Consider the following 23,054-nt stretch of genomic DNA (forward strand, 5'->3'; position numbering starts at 1 on the left):
CCATGATTCCTTATTTCATCAAAGTTAATTTTTGTTGACTGTTTTTTATTTTTCTTTTTCCCTTTTTTTTAACCAACATCTTATCAATCCCTTTTTAAAAAAAAAAAAAAACATTTTTCATTTTTCATTTTTAGAGTCATATTTTATCCCTTCATAGTAGTTACCCTTATTTTTGGCATATATATATAAGTTGTTCTCTCTTTAAAATTTTGAGGTACAGTTTCTTCTAACAGATCAAAATATACCCTAAATCACTAGTGTATGGCTTTGTTCTAGTCTCCTGCCTGATCACATTCTCTCCCTTTTTCCTTTTTTTTTTTCTTTTCTTAAATCTTCTTTCTTTTTTCAAACAACTTATCTTACCAAGTCCTTTTATAAAACCTTTTATAATTTTCATCTTTACAGTCATCTTCCATCCCTTCATTGTATCAACCCTTATTTTGTACATATATGTCTTTCTTCCTTTAAAATTTTAGGAGGCACTTTTTTCTAACAGACCAAAATACGCCCAAAATCTAGTGTGTGGCACTGATCTATGCACTAGCCTGATCATATTTGATCATATTCTGCTATTTTTGTATTGTTTTGTTTTTGTTTTTATCTTTTTTTTTCTTTTTTCTCTTTCTTTTTTCTTTCTTTCCCTTTCTTTTCCCCTGGTTTCAGGTCTTTTCTGATTTGTATACAGTGTATTTGCTGGGGACGTTGTAAACCTGTTAGCATTTCGTTCTCTCATTCATCTATTCTCCTCTGGACAAAATGACAAGACGAAAGAAATCACCTCAGCAAAAAGAACAAGAGGTACTACCATCAGCCAGGGACCTACTCAATACAGACATTAGTATGATGTCGGACCTAGAGTTCAGAATCATGACTTTAAAGATACTAGCTGGGCTTGAAAAAAGCGTGGAAGTTATTAGAGAAACCCTTTCTGGAGAAATAAAAGAACTAAAATCTAACCAAATCGAAATCAAAAAGGCTATTGATGAGGTGCAATCAAAAATGGGGGCACTAACTGCTAGGATAAATGAGGCAGAAGAGAGAATCAGCGATATAGAAGACCAAATGATGGAAAATAAAGAGGCTGAGAAAAAGAGAGAGAAACAACTACAGGATCACGAGGGCAGAATTCGAGAGATAAGTGATACGATAAGACGAAACAACATTAGAATAATTGGGATCCCAGAAGAAGAAGAAGAGAGAGAGAGGGGGGCAGAAGGTATATTGGAGCAAATTATAGCAGAAAACTTCCCTAATGTGAGGAAGGAAACAGGCATTAAAATCCAGGAGGCACAGAGAACCCCTCTCAAAATCAGTAAAAATAGGTCAACACCCCGACATCTAATAGTAAAACTTATGAGTCTCAGAGACAAAGAGAAAATCCTGAAAGCAGCTCGGGAGAAGAGATATGTAACCTACAATGGTAGAAACATTAGACTGGCAACAGACCTATCCACAGAGACGTGGCAGGCCAGAAAGGACTGGCAAGATATCTTCAGAGCACTAAACGAGAAAAATATGCAGCCAAGAATACTATATCCAGCTAGGCTATCACTGAAAATAGAAGGAGAGATAAAAAGCTTCCAGAACAAACAAAAACTAAAGGAATTTGCAAACACGAAACCAGCCCTCCAAGAAATATTGAGAGGGGTCCTCTAAGCAAAGAGAGAACCTAAAAGCAGCAAAGAGCAGAAACGAACACAGACAACCGACAGTTAACAGTCACCTTACAGGTAATACAATGGCACTAAATTCATACCTTTCAATAGTTACCCTGAATGTAAATGGGCTCAATGCCCCAATCAAAAGACACAGGCTATCAGATTGGATTAAAAAACAAGACCCATCAATATGCTGTCTGCAAGAGACTCATTTTAGACGCAAAGACACCCCCAGATTGAAAGTGAGGGGGTGGAAAACCATTTACCATGCTAATGGACACCAAAAGAAAGCTGGGGTGGCAATCCTTATATCAGACAAACTAGATTTTAAAACAAAGACTGTAATAAGAGATGAGGAAGGACACTATATCCTACTTAAAGGGTCTATCCAACAAGAAGATCTAACAATTGTAAATATCTATGCCCCGAACATGGGAGCAGCCAATTATATAAGGCAATTAATAACAAAAGCAAAGAAACACATTGACAACAATACAATAATAGTGGGGGACTTTAACACCCCCCTGACTGAAATGGACAGATCATCTAAGCAAAAGATCAACAAGGAAATAAAGACTTTAAATGACACACTGGACCAAATGGACTTCACAGACATATTCAGAACATTCCATCCCAAAGCAACGGAATACACATTCTTCTCTAGTGCCCATGGAACATTCTCCAGAATTGATCACATCCTAGGTCACAAATCAGGTCTCAATCGGTACCAAAAGATTGGGATCATTCCCTGCATATTTTCAGACCACAATGCTTTGAAACTAGAACTCAACCACAAGAGGAAAGTCGGAAAGAACTCAAATACATGGAGGCTAAAGAGCATCCTACTAAAGAATGAATGGGTCAACCAAGAAATTAAAGAAGAATTAAAAAAATTCATGGAAACCAATGAAAATGAAAACACAACTGTTCAAAATCTTTGGGATACAGCAAAGGCAGTCCTGAGAGGAAAGTATATAGCAATACAAGCCTTTCTCAAGAAACAAGAAAGGTCTCAAATACACAACCTAACCCTACACCTAAAGGAGCTGGAGAAAGAACAGCAAATAAAGCCTAAACCCAGCAGGAGAAGAGAAATCATAAAGATCAGAGCAGAAATCAATGAACTAGAAACCAAAAGAACAGTAGAACAGATCAACGAAACTAGGAGCTGGTTCTTTGAAAGAATTAACAAGATTGATAAACCCCTGGCCAGACTGATCAAAAAGAAAAGAGAAATGACCCAAATCAACAAAATCATGAATGAAAGAGGAGAGATCACAACCAACACCAAAGAAATACAAACAATTATAAGAACATATTATGAGCAACTCTATGCCAGCAAATTAGATAACCTGGAAGAAATGGGTGCATTCCTAGAGATGTATCAACTACCAAAATTGAACCAGGAAGAAATAGAAAACCTGAACAGACCTATAACCACTAAGGAAATTGAAACAGTCATCAAAAATCTCCCAAGAAACAAAAGCCCAGGGCCAGACGGCTTCCCGGGGGAATTCTATCAGACATTTCAAGAAGAATTAATACCTATTCTCCTGAAACTGTTCCAAAAAGTAGAAATGGAAGGGAAACTTCCAAACTCATTTTATGAGGCCAGCATTACCTTGATCCCAAAACCAGACAAAGACCCCATCAAAAAAGAGAATTACAGACCAATATCCTTGATGAACATGGATGCAAAAATTCTCACCAAAATACTAGCCAATAGGATCCAACAGTACATTAAAAGGATTATTCACCATGACCAAGTGGGATTTATTCCTGGGCTGCAAGGCTGGTTCAACATCCGCAAATCAATCAACGTGATACAATACATTAACAAAAGAAAGAACAAGAATCATATGATCCTCTCAATAGATGCAGAAAAAGCATTTGACAAAGTACAACATCCTTTCTTGATCAAAACTCTTCAGAGTATAGAGATAGAGGGTACATACCTCAATATCATAAAAGCCATCTATGAAAAACCTACAGCGAGTATCATTCTCAATGGGGAAAGGCTGAGAGCCTTTCCCCTAAGGTCAGGAACGCGGCAGGGATGTCCACTCTCACCACTCCTATTCAACATAGTATTAGAAGTCCTAGCCACAGCAATCAGACAACAAAAAGAAATCAAAGGCATCCAAATCGGCAAAGAGGAAGTCAAACTCTCACTCTTTGCAGATGATATGATACTGTACGTGGAAAACCCAAAAGACTCCACCCCAAAACTGCTAGAACTCATACAGGAATTCAGTAAAGTAGCAGGATATAAAATCAATGCACAGAAATCAGTGGCATTCCTATACACCAACAACAAGACAGAAGAGAGACAAATCAAGGAGTCTATCCCATTTACAATTGCACCCAAAACCATTAGATACCTAGGAATAAATCTAACCAAAGAGGCAAAGGATCTGTACTCAGAAAACTATAAAATACTCATGAAAGAAATTGAAGAAGACACAAAGAAATGGAAAAACGTTCCATGCTCATGGATTGGGAGAATCAACATTGTGAAGATGTCAATGCTACCTAGAGCAATCTACACATTCAATGCAATCCCCATCAAAATACCATCCACTTTTTTCAAAGAAATGGAACAAATAATCCTAAAATTTGTATGGAACCAGAAGAGACCCCGAATAGCCAGAGGAATACTGAAAAAGAAAAGCAAAGCTGGCGGCATCACAATTCCGGACTTCCAGCTCTATTACAAAGCTGTCATCATCAAGACAGTATGGTACTGGCACAAAAACAGACGCATAGATCAATGGAACAGAATCGAGAGCCCAGAAATGGACCCTCAACTCTATGGTCAACTTATTTTTGACAAAGCAGGAAAGAATGTCCAATGGCAAAAAGACAGTCTCTTCAACAAATGGTGTTGGGAAAATTGGACAGCCACATGCAGAAGAATGAAACTGGACCATTTCCTTACACCACACACAAGAATAGACTCCAAATGGTTGAAAGACCTAAACGTGAGACAGGAGTCCATCCAAATCCTAAAGGAGAACACAGGTAGCAACCTTTTCGACCTTAGCCGCAGCAACTTCTTCCTAGAAACATCGCCAAAGGCACGGGAAGCCAGGGCAAAAATGAACTATTGGGATTTCATCAAGATAAAAAGCTTTTGCACAGCAAAAGAAACAGTCCACAAAACCAAAAGACAACCGACAGAATGGGAGAAAATATTTGCAAACGACATATCAGATAAAGGGCTAGTATCCAAAATCTATAAAGAACTTATCAAACTCAACACCCAAAGAACAAATAATCCAATCAAGAAATGGGCAGAAGACATGAACAGACATTTCTCCAAAGAAGACATCCAAATGGCCAACAGGCACATGAAAAAGTGCTCAACATCACTCGGCATCAGGGAAATCCAAATCAAAACCTCAATGAGATACCACCTCACACCCGTCAGAATGGCTAAAATTAACAAGTCAGGGAACGACAGATGTTGGCGGGGATGTGGAGAAAGGGGAACCCTCCTACACTGTTGGTGGGAATGCAAGCTGGTGCAACCCCTCTGGAAAACAGTATGGAGGTTCCTCAAACAGTTGAAATTAGAGCTACCGTTCGATCCAGCAATTGCACTACTGGGTATTTACCACAAAGATACAAATGTAGGGACCCGAAGGGGTACATGTACCCCAATGTTTATAGCAGCAATGTCCACAATAGCCAAACTGTGGAAAGAGCCAAGATGCCCATCGACAGATGAATGGTTAAAGAAGATGTGGTATATATACACAATGGAATATTATGCAGCCATCAAAAGGAATGAGATCTTGCCATTTGCAACGACGTGGATGGAACTGGAGGGTGTTATGCTGAGTGAAATAAGTCAATCAGAGAAAGACATGTATCACATGACCTCACTGATATGAGGAATTCTTAATCTCAGGAAACAAACTGAGTGTTACTGGAGTGGTTGGGGGTGGGAGGGATGGGATGGCTGGGTGATAGACATTGGGGAGGGTATGTGCTATGGTGAGCGCTGTGAATTGTGCAAGACTGTTGAATCACAGATCTGTACTTCTGAAACAAATAACGCAACATATTTTAAGTAAAAAGGAAAAGAAGAAGATAACAGGAGAGGAAGAAAAGGGGAGTATGTCAGAGGGGGAGACGAACCATGAGAGATGATGGACTCTGAAAAACAAACTGAGGGTTCTAGAGGGTAGGGGGGTGGGGGGATGGGTTAGCCTGGTGATGGGTATTGAGGAGGGCACGTTTTGCATGGTGCACTGGGTGTTATGAACAAACAATGAATCATGGAACACTGCATCAAAAACTAATGATGTAATATATGGTGATTAACATAACAATAAAAAAAATTTAAAAAAAAGAATAAACTGTTTTTTTTAATTAAGGTATGTACATTGTTTTTTAGACATAATGCTACTGGGGGGACTGGCTGGCTCAGTCGGTAGATCATTTAACTCAATCTCAGGGCTGTGAGTTGAAGCCCCACGTCGGGCATGGAGCTTACTTAAAAAAAAAAAAAAAAAGCAGGAGGGGGACTCCTGGGTGGCTGAGTCGGTCGAGCATCTGAGTCGGTTTCAGCTCAGGTCATGATCGCACGGTGGTGGGATCAAGCCCGGTGTCAGGCTCCATGCTCAGTGGGGAGTATGCTTGAGATTCTCCCTCTCTCTCTGCCTGTCCCCCTTCCGCCACTCATGCACTCTCTCTCTCTCAAATGGATAAATTAATCTTTAAAAAAACAGACATAAACTACTGCACACAGTAGAAAGACTGCAACAGAGTGTAAACATAACTCTTATACACACACGGAAACCAAGAAATTCATCGGACTCATTTCACTGCAGCATTTGCATTACTGTGGTGGTCTAGAACCAAACCTACAACAGCTCCCAGACGTGCCTTTTACCAGCTGTTAATTTCAGTGGGCTCAGATTTTCCAAAGATAAAGACCCTGTCTGTTCCAGCGCCTCGTTTAGATTAGGAATCCTCACCAATCTCGTGCACACACTCGGTGCCTCCATCCCTCTACCAACTCACTCACTCTTCCCTGTGAACAGCTCTGCCTCCTGTGAAATCTCCCCGGGAGGCCATCAAGAGCACTCTGTCCCTGCCACTGAGCAAATCTGACAAAAGCCCAGTTTTGTGTGACCAGAGTGGCCTCTGGTGGGGAGGCTTCAACAGACATAAAACTACAGGACTGTAAGGAGAAATCGCGAATTCTGAGGGTTAATATTCTCCTCCTACAGGTAGGGAATCTGAAAATCCATCTTTAGAGAAAACACCCAAAAATACTGACCCTTGGAGGCCTCAATCATTTAACTAAAGTCCACCAGGCGCCACTTACACATGCAGCTTCCAACCAACTCCTCTGTGCATCACTGGGGGATCCACCTCGGATCTCAGGAAATGTGAAGAAAACCTCTCTTCTGTGCCCCTGGAAGATCCACCTCGGATCTCGGGAAATGTGAAGAAAACCTCTCTTCTGTGCCTCTCTGGAGGGTCCACCTCGGATCCCAGGAAATGTAAAGAAAACCTCTCCTCTGTGCCTCTCTGGAGGGTCCACCTTGGATCTCAGGAAATGTGAAGAAAACCTCTCCTCTGTGCCTCTCTGGAGGGTGCACCTCAGATCTCAGGAAATGTACAGAAAACCTCTCCTCTGTGCCTAGCTGGAGGATCCACCTCAGATCTCAGGAAATGTAAAGAAAACCTCCAGACAAACTGACTAAAAAGCAAATAGACACAAAAGCACTAACAGGCCAAGCTAATTCAAACACGTCTTTTTAAAAATACAATTTATAGCCTCAGAAGTATAGGCTACTTGCACCTATGAAATAATATGAAAAAAAGTGAGCTCACAGAAGAAACAAAATGCTCACTTAAGAAATCTTCTTAAAAGGTTGGAAAATAAAGTCAGTAAACCTCCTAAGAACGAGAAAATGGAAATGAGTAACTGGAGAAGTTTAGGGGAAAAAAAACAGAAAGACCAGCCTAAGAAGCAGATGTCCCAGCAGTGTGCATTCCAGGGAGAAGAGGAAATGAGCACCAAAGAAGGAACACAGAACTCCCCACGGTGGAAGGACGGACCTACCACTGAGAAAAGCCCAAGCACCGAATGAAAAAGACCACTCACTGTCATGTTTCCCAGCACAGGAAAAGTCCAGCCCAGAAGTTTTCAGGGGGGAGGCTGAAAGCACTGGACACACACCCAGGTGCAGAAACAGCATCCAGCTCCTCCAAACAGCAACACTGGGGTCTCAAAGACAAGAAATGGAGCAATGCCTGGAGAATTCTGAATAAAAAGTTATTTCCAACCTAGAACCTTTTGCTCCACTGAAGACTGAGCAGGAAAAAAGAATGAAGACAATATTGATGTAAGGTTTCAAAAAACCTCATCTAGGTGCACTTTTGGAAACTGTATTAGAGACAATTTCAAACGGGAAGAAAAGTAGAGAATATTACCGACCATACGTTCCACTTATCACTTTAAAGATTTTTATTTATTTATTTGAGAGAGAGCATGAGTGACAGAGGCAGGAAGTGGGGGAGGGATGGGGCAGAGGAGAGGGAGAAGCAGGCCTTCCGCGGAGCAGGGAGCCTGACGAGGGGCTCAATCCCAGGACCCCGGGATCACAACCGGAGCTAAAGGTAGACACTTAACCGACTGAGTCACCCAGGCGGCCCTGCACTTGTCACTTTAACCATCAACTCATTCACTGTCTGCTCTAGAAGCTTCTTGACGCTGTACAAGCTTTTCCTAGGCAAGAGTGCACACCGAAATAGGGAGGGCATGGCAACCAGAAACAGGGAGCATCCAGCTACAGACAGGAAACAGGAATTCCAAGGATGACAGAATGGCCGTGGGGCTGCAGGGCGCGGCTCAGGGAACAGGGCCGAAACCGCTAGGAGGGTCCCCCCGGGAACCGCGGACAGATGGGCCGTCTATGGTGCCTGCCGTGTGGCGTATTACACTAACGGGTCTATAAAGCTGTGAGGACTGTTCAAAAGACTTCAAGCTGCAAAGAAATGTAAGCAAATAGACAAAAAATTAAGAAATCACTTAACTCCAGGAAAAACAAATAAAAAAGAAAGTCATCGCACTGCCTTCCTTGGTTCAGCACTGTCAGATTCAAGAGAAATTTGTCTCTTCGTATTATTTACAAATGGTGAAGGTAAACAACAGAAGGGACAGAGTGCCTGCTTTTTGTTGTAATAAGTCTTTGGCACTACTTGACATTTTCAACAATGAATTTTTATTAATTTGATAAAAATAAAATCAAGGTTTTAAAAATATTTGAATTAAATACAGCAAAAATAGTTGCTAAGTCACAGTGTTAGGTACATGCATATGTATTATTACTATTCCCTGTACCTAGCTGTATGATTAAAGTATATCATAAAAAGAGAAAAACTGCAACCTTGGACAAACCAGTAAAAATGGAGGCTAACTCTAGGGGAAAACACACATGAAAAATGTGCCATATAATAGGACTTGCTGTCTATCATTAGGTGTATATAAATTATTATTTTAGTAACCAATTTAATTCCAACATAGTTATATAAATAAACCTAAGTTATTTTAAATAGAAATGCCTAATATGTGGAACTAGATATATAAAGAGCATGCAAGCATTCAATTTTCAAGTTTTTACTGATCACCCATGCTCTATGTCAAACATAGAACCCAGTACTAGGGACTACCTAGTGATCTATTTACCACTATGGCACTTTTAAGGCAGGGCCTCAAATTCCTCACCCTCCTCCCATCAAGCATAGTACACATTCCCTCCCTTGAACCTGGGCTGGCAACGCAGCACACGTCAGCCCGTGTGAGCCCCAAGGCTCCAGGCTCCGCCAGGAGGGCCTCGCAGCTGTGCCTGTTTCTCTGGAGACACTCACGCTGGGGGACTGTCATGGTAGTCCAGCTCCCCAGAGGCCCAGGGAGGAGGAGAAAGGTCCCTCAGTTTTCTCTCCAGGCATAGCTGAGCCACTGCACCAATGCTGGAATGCCCACCCAGGCTTCTCCTTGCAGGAGAAAAAGAAACTCCCCCCTTTTGGGTGAATTTTCTTTATTTGTCAATTACATGCATAACTGACAAGAGCCTTGGTCTATGTTAATAGGAAGAATGATTTAAGACAATTTTATAAACCATACTGATCAAGGGATCAGCAATCTTTCCAAAATACGATCTATCAAACAACAGTGGGAAAAAAGTGACTCTGCAGTCTTGTGTTAAAGTATCAAACAATGGGCCAACGAGAACTTACAGAGTACCGCTTTGTCTTTAGCTCTACAGAAATGTTGAGGACGAAGAAAATACAAGATCAGAGTATGGACTGGGATTAACAATCTCTCCCTAAAGAGCAACAGCATCTCTTGGTTTAGATCCTTCGGGCACTTATACCACATGACACATCAGTGTAATCTGCTCACTCACTCTCCTGATGACAAGAACTCAAAATCAATGAAGAAAACAGGAGTGAATTTGGAATAGTGTGCATAAAAAGAAATCTGGAAAATGAATTACTATTCCCAATGACAAACGTGAGAGGTTTCACTGATCAACAAAAAAACGACAGCCGGCGTTGGTGGTATAGTGGTGAGCATAGGTGCCTTCCAACAAAAAAACGACAGTCGATTAAAGCATCTGCCTTGGGCTCAGGTCATGATCCCAGGGTCCTGGGATCAAGCCCAGCATCAGGCTCCCTGCTCAGCTGGGAGTCTGCTTCTCTCGCGTGCGCCCCCTCTGCCCCTCCCCACCGCTTGTTCTCTCTCTCTCTCCGAAATAAATATCTTAAAAAAAAAAAAAACTTGACAGCAATTTTTGCAATTAACAAAATAAAATTAAAAATATTTTATTGTAAATAGTATGATCAACGATAACAATGTTTTTTTGTAGAACAGCTATAATGTGCCAGGCACCTAGCTGAGGCCCAACCCACAAGCTCATTTATTCCTCCTAATAAGCTCAGCACAGCCCTGTTTAGGTGATAAAAGCCAAGGCTCGAGAAGACGTGTGGTGTGCCTGTGTCCGTGGCCGAGAGGGCCGGGATTCGGTAACACACTCGCAGATGGCTTATGCTTCAGTCTGTCATCCTGGCCCACAGTAATCTTCTGACAAACCCTAAACAGTGAAATCAATATGATCTTCACAAAAAAGGAGCTAAAATAAAAAAGAGATAATCGGTACTTAAAAATCTGAATCCCTGTGGCTCTTATACAAAGAATTCCAAATACTATCTTAATAAATGTAAAAAACAGTACTAAATCAAACAGCAACCATTTCTGTAGAATTATTAGTTTTACCAGCATAATTCTCAGATTCATTTATCAAAGAATCTTAAAATGCTATGACAGACTTTTTTCAACATTTCAATGTATTTCTGAATGGAGAGGAACTTAAGTCCTAAAGAAAATACCACTTACCTATTTCACAGTGTAGCCTGTTAGACTTTCTCTTGGTTTCTGGGGTGGGTAAAGATCATGCAAAGTCTAACCCTCTATTCTAGTTGTATCAGCTGTGTGCCCCAAGAGTAAGAATTAATTTCTATCAAATACTTATTTCATTTCTATCCATTTCATTCCAATAAAGTTCTTTCAAACAAACATACAAACAACTTTTTTCCTTAGAATCACTATAAATACCCTAAATCTCATACTGCTCTAGTCAAATCACTTTCACTTCTTTCAAAAAGAAATGATAAATCCTTCATTTTTTATAATCCCATTAGGTAGGTTTTTACAATTCACTTGCTAAATTTAATGGACATCTGGAACTTGCCAGAAGATGAAAGACCGCAGAAAAAATATGAACATGGTCCCTGCCTTTCAAAAAAGGAAGCTGTTTTTTCCCACATATGTGTACAGAGTAGAGGAAAGCACACAGCTTTGGGAACAGCAAACCACTAAGAACTATGTGAAAGTATTCCTGGGTTTTAGCAGCATTTCACACTTACTAAAAGACACAGGGACCGCACCGCCTACCTGCATCCGCTCTGGACCGCTGGCCAGGTGTCTTCCCGAATGGGGTCTTCATTCATCTGTATTTAAGTGAGCAGCACAGCTGCCGGACTAGGGTGAAAATTGAATACTCTCCGATTTGAAACTTTTCACAGAATCTCAGTGTTCCTGTTAATCCATCATCCAAGTGCCTCTTTTACAAGTTCAGCAAAAACATGTGAAATCATAAGGACTCTGTAAAACAGTGAATAGTTCGTTACTAGAGCATCATCATAAGAACAAAACTACCCGAGTGAGCCACCAACTAACATAAAATTTTAAACACGACATCAGCTATAGAGTGCTTTGCCCAGAAGCAATTAGCCTTATTTCCGCAGACCTGGGCGCCAAGGGCAGCACGACTCCCCGGAGGCCGCGGGGAACACCACACTGCGTCTGCCTCCTCCACGCACCCCGGAACCCATTCTGCCGCCAACATCAGTAAAGGGCAGACGCCGGGGTGTCCATGAAGATGGACCCTGCCATGGCCCGTATCTCCTCAATGGGACACAAAGACCCAGCCCACGGGGGCAGCAGTCCCGGGAAGGAAGGGTAGCAGCACGGCTGCAGTGGGGGCAGCACGGGAGCCAAGTTCAGGTCAGAACCACGGCTGGGCGCCAGGTCAGCAGGCCAGCAGCCGGGGCAAGAGAAAGGAGCACAACCAACAAGACTGAGGTGCCCTGTCCGCTCCCAAGCTCCCAGAACCCAGAGGAAAAGCTCAGGAAGTCCCACACCCATGCAAAAGTGAGGTCATCTTAGGGAAGCAGTTTATCCTGTCAGCCAAATTTGATTCCAGTTTCAGTCCACATAGTAATACATAGGTAACACATAGTCTCATAAAACACGAAAATGTCTGCTGCAAATCCCACTGAACCCAGGACTGCTCTAGGCTGGGCATATTCAGTCTTCATGCAACCACCGCCTGTGTTCACAGCAGTGCTGATGAATTTTCTTGAGACAAAAATGTAACAAAATAGAATGATTAAAAGGCATAATTAGTTGGGGAGAGAAGAATCCATTTAACCAATAAAAATTCTTAACTATATAAAACTTTTTATTATTCAAGGAAGACAGGCTTAAAAATGACCAGATCTTAAGAATTCATGCATTCAGTAAGTATCCAGGGTGCCCCCCGTTTGGGGCTCAGGAAAGAGGAGGACAGTGCAAGCCTCAGCCAGGGGCAGCACCTCTTCTGGACGCGGCTCTTCCCCTGCGAGGTTCCAGTACTCTGTGGCCTCACTGTCCAAGACCTGAGGAGCCCAGGCCGAGGCTGCCTGACACGTGGTTGCCACCCATCTCCCGAGTCCACCCACAGCCACTGGAGCCTCGCTCCCCGACCCTGTTCAGCACCAGCCATGCCACCTCCCTCAGCAACTCATCCACACGACTCCCCTGCCCTGCGGGGCCCTGCCTTCCAGAAGGCAGAATGCCGCTGGGTCCCCCCCCCAACACACACACACACAGCTCCCCACCCTGCTGCCCACACAGCCACACAGCCACAGTGTGGCCTGACATCTTGGTCTCCGGCCGCCTGAGGACCCCGTGCCCACCCTCCTCCTCTGCACCACCATTCTCACCACGTCCTCGGCAACAATGCCTCTGCAACTTGACCCTCAGGTCTCTGACACCCTCCTTTCAAGCCACCTGCTCCCCACCCCCACCTCTGAACTCCAGGGTCACACCCTGCACCTTCTCATCGGCACGGACTACCACACGTCCAGAACCCTCATTCCAAGCACCTCAACTCAAACCGCCTCCGATCGTCCCCCTTCCCTTACCCGGCCACTCTCACCCCACACTTGCCTGCTGCAACCATTACCTCTCTCTGTGGCCTCACCCCTGTGGCACTGTCCGTGGTCTTCCTCGGGGACTAAACTGCCCTCCTAACTGCTCTGACTCTTCGGACATCAACCACAACAGTACCGCCCTGCTGTCCTCCATTTTCTTACCCTTCTTGTCCTGTCACCTTGGTGGCAAAACCCTGACCCAACTCCCTGCCTACGGTGCCCACAGCTTATGCCATTAGGCATAGCCAACCAGTTTTTCACCTCCCGCCTCAAGGGAACATGCAACAGCAGTCCGCGCCACGGGCAGGCAGGCTGCCATCCGCCAGGAGGACAGCCCCGCACAAGAGAGGACAGCTCACCCTCGCGCCACCTGAGCCTGATGGCGCCCTCCACGCTCCCCTGCCTTCCCACCAGAGCATTCTCGGCAGCGCTCGACAAACGAGGCACCATCTCCCAACTGGAGAACATCCCCCGACTCCTGGTGCTCTACACAAAGCCGCCTCCAAGACTGAGGAATAGTCTAATCTGCACACAAGCATCAATGTACCCTAGCCTAGTGAACTAAACTGGTTCTGTAACATGAGAAACCCAGCTTCCGGAGGTCCTGAAGTGTGCGGCCTTTTCCCGGTGATGCTTCCTACTGCACACCACGTCACCGCGGGTGGCCGGGATGAACCTGTCAGGCCTGTTCTACTTTCAAACAGTGCAAGGCACAGGTTGGAGGAAGAGCTGCAGTGAGAGACTGAATAATCTAAGAATGCAAAATGTGAGATCAAAGTCCTTCCCCATTTCTGAGATGCAGTTAATATTCCAACTGCCTAATCTTACCAATGCCTATGAGTCCAGAGACAAAGGGGGAGCCCGAGCAAGTGGCAAACACGAGCCAGTGCTGACTAAGCACCGCTGGCTTTGCTCTGCCATGTGATGCTTCGAAAAACTTCCCCAGAACAAATCTCACTTTTGACTGGAAAGAGAAAAACTTAACTTGTTCAAAAAACACTTTTTAAACATACTTTTACCTTAAGTTACTCTATTAAATGGTTAATTTAGTCAACAAGACAAAGTGAAGATAAATTTTTCTTAAAAAACTGTAAATGCTGACACTGTAAAATTGCATTATTTCTAGGAGAGTGGGAATTACTAAAGTTTGTTCAAGTATTACAGAAAATGCTGTCATGGGCCATAGAAAGGCAGCCCTACGTTTGCAGAGGCCCGAAGGCCACGGCCATCACGAGGGCAACGACATCACAGCGCCACGGCGCCACGCGGCTTTCGGCTGCAGGGCCACAAAAACCAGCCCCTCTCACGTGAGCCAGGCACTCCTCACGGCCCCCGGGGATGCCATCGCTCATACAGCATTGTCAGAAAGGCTTCCCCCAAGCCTCTGCACTTCATCCCCAGTTTACAGTGAGCACAGGTGACCCGAGAGCCACACACAAGTGTCTACAAGGCAAACAGGCACCACTCCCCCAACGTCCACGTACAGCTCCAGCCTGAGACTAACGGAGCCCTGAGTGCGGGCGGGGTCTGGAGGAGAAAGCCGCTCAAGACACCACAGACCAGCGGAGAAATTCAAGGACACTGTGGCATTACCACTGGCCCCTCACACACACTTGTGATGCTGGGGTGGCACACCCAAATATGGTCACTCTCAGGAAACACATACAGAGATTTCTAGAAGCAGACAGCCATGAGGTCTGCAAGTGAATTTCAAATGGTTCAGGAAAGAAAATGAGATACACATACACACAGTAAAATGAAAACTGCAAACTACGAAATCTTGAATCTAAGTGAGGGGCGTACTAATGCTCTTTGAACTCATATTTCAATTTGAAGCTTTTCACAATAAAAAGTTGGAGAAGAAAAGATCCTGGATTTTCCTCTGCTAAATCCACCTTTACTAAACACGGCCAGGCTTGCAATTTTGCTAAACAATCTTTATAATGTGTCATTAATTTAGTGTTCAAACTCAAAATTCTCCCTCCATAATAATCCTAAAGGGGATGAGACTCTCACAAACGGTTTCACAGAAAAGCAATGTCTCAAGGCGCACTCTGTGCGTCACACACCACTGCCTGCGCCTCTGCTCAGACACCTCACGGCCACCAGGAGGGACATACAGGGACCAGGCTGCAGCACAGGCAGACCGCAAGGGCACTGCCGAGGGAATTTCCTATGTCAACAGTAAACACGTAGATTGTTCCCATAAAGGAAGAGGGCGCCACAAAATTCAGTGCCACTATATGCTATTTCCAGAAAGCGTAAGAAATGAGCGCTTCCACATTTCAGATACAAACAGAAATTACATATCAAAGTATTTGCGGCCAGCTGTTATCATCAAACAGTGCTATTTATAAAAAGGAAATAAATCTCCAAAACTGTTTAAGCAAAGATGTTAAGTCCCAAAGAGGTCTCCACACCTGGACCACTACCAGAAAAGTACAGGGGAGTGCTAACGGCCAAAACACGTCCAGTGTGGGCTGAAGTCTGGGTTGCTAGTAAGCTGTCTGAAAGCTGCTGTCACAGATGGTCCAACACGGGTGGGAGGAACCCGAACGACCACAAACACTTACGTGAGAAATGATGTACAGCCAAAGTCTGAACAGGGCTAAATACTAAGTAACATTCTTAGTTACAATATTGTAGTTATAAGGAAAAATACCCCTATTATAAGAAGTATCGTGCCCTCTGCAGTTTACTGCCAGCTTTCAAATGGCTCAACAAAAAAACAGCGCAGCAAAATATCAGTGAATGGATCTCAACGTAGGGTAGGGTATACGATATAACTCAGCTACAGTTTCAACTTTTCTGTGTGTAGAAAATTTCATTTAAAAAGTCTCAGGAAGGGGCACCTGGGTGGCTCAGTGGGTTAAGCGTCCAACTCGGTTTCAGCTCAGGTCATGATCTCAGGGTTGAGTCAAATCCCCGTCGGGCTCCACTCTGGGTGTGGAGCCTGCTCGGGATTCTCTTCCCCCCACCACTGTCCCTACCCACCTGTGCATGTGCACATGCACACTCTCTCTAAAATGAATAAATAAAATCTCATTAAAAAAGAAGTCTGGGGGCACCTGAGTGGCTTGGTTGTTAAGCGTCTGCCTTCGGCTCAGGTCATGATCCCAGGGTCTTGGGATTGAGCCCCACATCGGGCTCCCTGCTCAGCGGGGAGCCTGCTTCTCCCTCTCCCACTCCCCCTGCTTGTGTTCCTGCTCTTGCTATCTCTCTCTGTGAAATAAATAAAATCTTTAAAAAAAAAAAAGAAGTCTAGGGAGGGCGCCTGGGTGACTCAGTCGGTTAAGGGTCTGCCTTCAGCTCAGGTCATGATCCCAGGGTCCGGGGATGGAGCCCCACATCGGGCTCCCTGCTCAGCAGGGAGTCTGCTTCTACCTCTCCCTCTGCTGCTCCCCCTGCTTATGTGTTCTCTCTCTCTCTCTCTCTGTCAAATAAATAAATAAATAAAATCTTAAAAAAAAAAAAAAGTCTGGGGGAAAAAATAGCAGAGGGAGGAGAAAAGGCAAATTTGGACCTGGTGATGACACAGGTTGTTGTAGATGCTCAAAGGTCTGTAATTTATTTTCTAAGATGTGATTTTTTTAAATCGATTAAAAAAGACAGCAAAGGGGACGCCTGGGTGGCTCAGCTGGTTAAGCATCTGCCTTTGGCTCAGGTCATGATCTCAGGGTTCTGGGATCAAGTCCCATGTCTGGCTCCTTGCTCAGCAGGGAGCCTGCTTCTCCCTCTGCCTGCCGCTTCCCCTGCTTGTGCTCACGCTCTCTCTGTCAAATAAGTAAATAAAATCGTTTAAAAAATTAATTAAAAAATAAAAAATTTTTAAAGAAAAGCAAAATATTTGTAATTCCTAAATCTAGATGGGGAACATACAAATGTTCAACTGCCTATTTCAACTCTTCTATATGCTTGGAATTTTTCACAATAAAAAGTCAAGAGAGAAAAAGAATCAATGGTTTTACTTTGTAAATCTAGAAAGAAACCCACTGGAGTACAACTGAGAACCTTCCTAGGTTTACTGGAAATTTACTTCCTAGAATTTACTAGAAAGTCCAGCGGAGGGGCACCTGGGTGGCTCAGTCAGCTGGGCAGCTGGCTCTTGATTTCAGCTCAGGTCAAGAGATCAAGCCTCACACTGGGCTCCACACTCAGCACAGTCCGCTTGAGGATTCTCTCTCCCCCTCTGCCCCTTCCCCCTGCTCACTGGAGCTCTCTGTCCCTAAAATAAATAAATAGATTAATAAATGAATCTTTAAAAAAAAGAAAGGAAAGAAAGTCCAACGGATGTCACCTCGAGAGAACATCAAAGAGGCCTCTAGTGCAGGCTGTCCCCTTTGGCTCAAACCTCAAAATTAAAATGAAGGGCTCAATATGAATGAAGTGTTGTTGATAACCCAGGGTTTGGCTATAATACCAAGTGGACATCTAAAGGCCTCCAGAACCCCAAACTCTCAGATACCAATATAAGCAAAAACCCTACACATCTGAATACCACGTTCTAATACAGGAGCTCTCAAGCACGGACAAAATGCACAGGTGCCACGAATCTGGATGAGGGAAGCGTGTCTTCATTTTCCTAACCTTCACATCTCAAAGACAGCACCTCCCTCCACCATGAATGTATGCAACAAACCACAACACTACTAGCACCTTCCTCAGGAGGAAGCAGTCTTTCCATCTGCATGTGTTGTAGATCTCAGTCACTTTTAAGCTCATCAACACTTTTAAATGATGTCACGTGGCCCGCCATACACCACACCCAACCAGAGCAGACCAGCTGTTGGGTCGGCAGTCCCTCCAACTGTGAAAACAGAACTGGGGATGCTGTAAGACAAAGAGCTGGGCCAGCCCTGGTCCAAATTCCAGGGAAAGTCCCTCTAAATCCTTGGAGGAATCTCTGTGATTCATGGTGGCCCCTAGATGTTTTGTGCTAACAAGATGTCTCAAAATGGGGTTGGTCACACAAGACCAATCATGGGACTGGAGGACTAAGGCTCTAAATCCCATGATGGCAGCCCAACTGCTTAATCGTCAATTCAAGCTGACAGCCAATGATCCATCAACCATGCTTACATAATGGAATCCCAATAAAACTCTGGACACAAGCTGAAGTGGGCTCCCTGGTCGGCAACGCTCCAACTCCACGTACAGCTACACAGCCACATGCAAGGTAAGCAACACTCCTGACCGAAGAAGAGCACTACAAGCTTCCCATTCAGACGCTCACAGACCTCGCCGTATGGGTTTGTTCCTCTTACAGCTGGTCCTGATTTGGATTCTTTTCTGAAAGTAGACACACACCTTCAGTTCCCCCAGACCATTGGAAGTTAAAAGAATTTTTTGTTTCCCAGTGCATAAAAATGCTGTGTTAATACTATACTGTAGTCCATTAAATGAAAAACAGCATTAAGTCTAAAAAACAATACCTTAATTTGAGAAGTTTATTGCTAGAAACTAATTACCATCGGAGCTTTCAGCAAATCATAATCACTGATCAGATCTATAACAAATAATGCAAAAATTTGCAATACTGCAAGAATCACCAAAATATGATGCAGAGACACAAAGCAAGCAAATACTATTGGAAAAATGGCGCTGCGTGCTTGACAGAGTTGCCACAAACCCTCCATTTGTAAAGAACGGTATCTGCAGGGCAAAATGATGTGAAGCTCAGTAAGATGAGGGGTGCCTGCATAGTGAATTCCTGAATTCCCTGAATTCTGCAAGATGTTCTAGTAAATCATCAAATCTGAGAGGGCGGTGGGAACCCCCAAACTTGGGGCTGGGGTCTGCCATGAGGACAGCTGTGCAGAGGACAGCGCCGCAGCCTCTGACGTCCGACCTCATCCAGGAAGTTGGTGCTGTAAGCGCACACAGGTCTACATGGCTCTCTGGTGTTCCTTCTCACTGATGATCTGTTGACCAGTACATGAAGGAAGAAAAATCAAACACCACCTCATTTATTTTTTGATGAGCATCAAAGCCATAATTTAAGTATCTTAAAATATAAAGATTTAATGACGCATATATTAATATCAAGTTGCACTTAACATAATAAAGAAGCCAATGTACCGTTAAATTTTTCATAGTTTTACACCCACTTAAATATAACTGATTTCTATTGTGATCCCTTCTACTTAACTTACTGTATTCAGAAGCACTACAAAAAACATTACAATAGGTTTCAGCAGACTGCCAAGAGGACCACAGCACAACCACCTGCCTAAACCACCAGCAACAAGCAACTCTGGAACCTTCCAAGGCCACCTGCAGCACCACATAAAGAATGGACAACTCCCGGCAGGGAGGGACTCATCACTGAGAACACCCCCCTGAAAGCTAGAAAATCAAAATGAAATCTAGACACCCCAACAAGAACTATCAGGAACCAGGGTTTCTTACAGAAATAGCTACTTTCAGGTCAGGTGCAGGACACACAGGAGGAGGGGTGTCAAAGAGACAGGGGGTTCTCTTAACCATTTTCTTAAGTTCTGTACATGACTGAAAACTTCCATGACAAGATCTTGAACACACACTTAGAAGTCATCGAAGGACGTGATGGTAGCACTCACAGGGGCAGGATCTAGGGAGGTAAAGCCCACGTCCCAAACAGCTCGGATCACTGAGAGCAAGGGGCGGCTGAAAGGCTGACAGCTCTGCAATGAGCCGAGGACCAGAACCCCAGGACGATTGGGGACCATCACAGCGAGGAGGGGGCTGTGAACCCAGGCTGCTGTACTCCTAACACGGAGCTGAGGGGAGCCCAGACTGCCCACTCACCCAGCTGCCTGGCAGAAGCAAGCGTAAATCTTCCCTAGGAATACCATCCCGGACTCCAGATTATTTCAAACAATTTTTAAAATGTAATCTACATGTGCACACATACAAACTGGCCCGCAAGGAGACAAAAACTGACAGAAACAACAAATAAGAATGAAAAAAGCAGACCCACAGAGTTGCTAGGTATTTGGAGTTATAAAATCATACCTGAAAGTATGCTGGGGGAAGAAAGATACGAAAATATAATTATTAAATGAAAAATAAAACAGCTGTCAGCATCATGCTCCAAAGAGTAAGACCTAACAGAGAAACAGGTAGAAAACTTTTGTTAAAATCAAGGACAGGTGGCAAACAGCCTTGAGGTTTCCCTGAGCAGACAGAAACAGTTTAGTCATGCAGGCAAAGCTTGATTTAACTTATTTTGCAAGACTGACTGGAACAGGGTCATCCCTCGCTTGTGCCTCTGAACATCACAAGCAAAACTTGAACTGCGTCCCAAAGTTGGTATGAGGTAACTACTGACCAATTCCTTATCACTTAAGAACGTTCTAGCATCATGACCAGTCCCTGGGAAGAACACACAGTCACCAATTCTCCCCATAGGAGCTGCTTTATGACCATGCACCCCCGAGCCTCACTCCATGCTCTGGTTCGAGTGCTCCCAATTTGCAAACTGTTGTCTGAGTGTGTGCATGATAAACTTCTGCTAACTGCTACTTCAGTGACCCGCTGGTCTTACTTTGGCTATTTTGAGCCTCTGACATCTCATGGTGTCAGAAGCGGAGTGCAAACAAGACTCCCCATGACTTTAAGGCCAGTGAGCACACAGGTGCTGGTGCCCTCAGAGCCCACTGAGCTCCCCGCTTTCTCCCCGACCCTGCAATTTTAAGGTAAGTCTCTCTGGGTTCTGAGCTCCCCAACCTTCTAGTGCACACTTGCTTTCTGTCCCTACTTTGCTTTCTGGTTTCTATTTCCCTTTGCTGAAACTTTTCAGTAAGTCACCCATCCTGTTCCAAGGGGGGAAACACATGATTCCCAGTGATTTGGAACAGCTGTTAGAAACGAAGGCCCTCGTAGTTAAGGTGTTTAAGGACAGCCAAAGGCGAATAGGTTTCACCTGGTCCTTGGACCAGGCTCTTGTGCCTTTCTCTAAAAACAGGTAAACTTTTGGATAACCTGGAACTGTAATGGCCACTGCAGGGAACCTTTCTTTAACCGAGTCCACCTTAAAGGGCACGGGAAAAGAGGATCCCAAACCTCTCGGAGACAACAATGGAATGCTTTGTTTGATCGGTATGCAGAACACTCTAAAACACAAAAATGACTTCAAAAATAGTTCTAAAGGATCCTTACAGCATGCAAATAAAAAAATCTTTAGTAAAATCTTTGGCCACCTGGGCAAGCAACCTTAACTTAGTCCATCTGCCAAAACACAATTTGGATCCAACTATTCTTTTGAGTTTTATATCTGAGACATGACTAAAATTTTTTGAAACAGAAGCTGTAAGACCTCTGTGTCTATCTGTAGGTTTACGATGCCTACATATGTTGTAGATATGATACATTTTTACCTCTGAATAGTATTGCCAGAATTAATTTTAAAGGCTCTATTTAATTGGCTTAAAGAAAATTAGGCATTTATATAAATTAGGTATACTCTCACATAGTACTAACCCAAACATTCTTCAAATTCATTTGAACTGGGATAACCTCTGATAAATAAAAGCTAGTTTAAGTTTCTTGGGTTAACAAAAACAGAAATGTCTTCAGAGTTACTAATATTGAACGTAATGCAAACAGGAAACTCTCCTACCCAGGTTTACTGATCAAGTAAATTCAGTGTCTCTAGGTTACAGAATATATCAACAAGAAAACAGTTAAGATGATAATTATTTAATGTCTAGTCCAAGCCTAATTGTTAGAAACAGGCAATTTAAATAAACATAAATAAGAACAAAGTTTCTACTGTTAAACTAATGGATGTTCACTGAATATTTAAATCATTTCCACATTAGATAAACATTAAATGCTAAACCTGTTTAATTCTGACTTTTTAATTTTTATAGAGACAAAAAATATTTGGCTCTGTTAATAAACATCTTTTATACCAAACTGAAAAAAAAATTTTAAGATTTTATTTATTTATTTGACAGAGCGAGAGCAAGAGAGAAAGCACAAACAAGGGGAGGGGCAGAGGGAGAGGGAGAAGCGGACTCTCCACAGAGCAGGGAGCCCCATGTGGGGCTCAATCCCAGGACCCTGGCATCACGACTGAGCCCAGGGCAGATGCTTAACCAAATGAGCCACCCAAACACCCCGAAAAAGAATTTAATATGAGGCAGAATACACTAGAAATTTTGGAATGTATGTATCAGTTTGCTAATCTACTAGAGAATGCTAACATATGACGGACTGCTCACAACGCCCACCTCCTGGTTTTCCCTGGATAGCAAAGTTAAGAACTGTTAAAAGTTGGAAAAGGGACTGAAAGTGAAAAGTGCACCAGAGAAAACATGAGAACACTTAAAGTAATGGAACAAATTAACTCTGCACACACCGTGTGCAGACAAGGCAGCAGGCACACCCTGCAAGGCGGGGCAGCAGCGGGGCTCCCTAGAGCTTCCTCCTACTGTGGAGTAATTTACTGTAACTTCCTGTTTCTCAAACTGTGGGTATAGACCCTTAGGGAGTTGTGATAAACATTTATTTAAATAGGAAATATAGAGGCACCTGGGTCCCCCAGTCAGTTGACCATTCAACTCCTGGTTTTGGCTCAGGTGGTGATCTCGAGGTCCTGGGATCAAGTCCCAGGTTGGCTTCTGCGCTCACTGT

The 23,054-nt window shown here is 43.6% G+C and overlaps 1 protein-coding gene across 8 annotated transcripts in view; it reads right to left on the reverse strand.

Annotated features, from left to right (window-relative positions):
• The window catches only part of SPIN1 (spindlin 1), an 85,509-nt gene that overhangs the window by 34,577 nt on the left and 27,878 nt on the right, over positions 1-23,054 (reverse strand). For all 8 annotated transcript variants that reach the window (XM_073878208.1, XM_073878209.1, XM_073878207.1 and 5 more), the window contains one exon: positions 11,635-11,844. In XM_073878208.1, coding sequence (XP_073734309.1) covers positions 11,635-11,686 — 52 coding nt within the window. In that variant the 5' untranslated portion in view covers positions 11,687-11,844. The remainder of the gene's footprint in view (positions 1-11,634; positions 11,845-23,054) is intronic.

This window comes from Callorhinus ursinus, unplaced genomic scaffold, assembly GCF_003265705.2.
Source record: "Callorhinus ursinus isolate GAN/ISIS: 27379988/994484 unplaced genomic scaffold, GSC_fseal_2.0 scaffold28, whole genome shotgun sequence".
Taxonomy (NCBI): domain Eukaryota; kingdom Metazoa; phylum Chordata; class Mammalia; order Carnivora; family Otariidae; genus Callorhinus; species Callorhinus ursinus.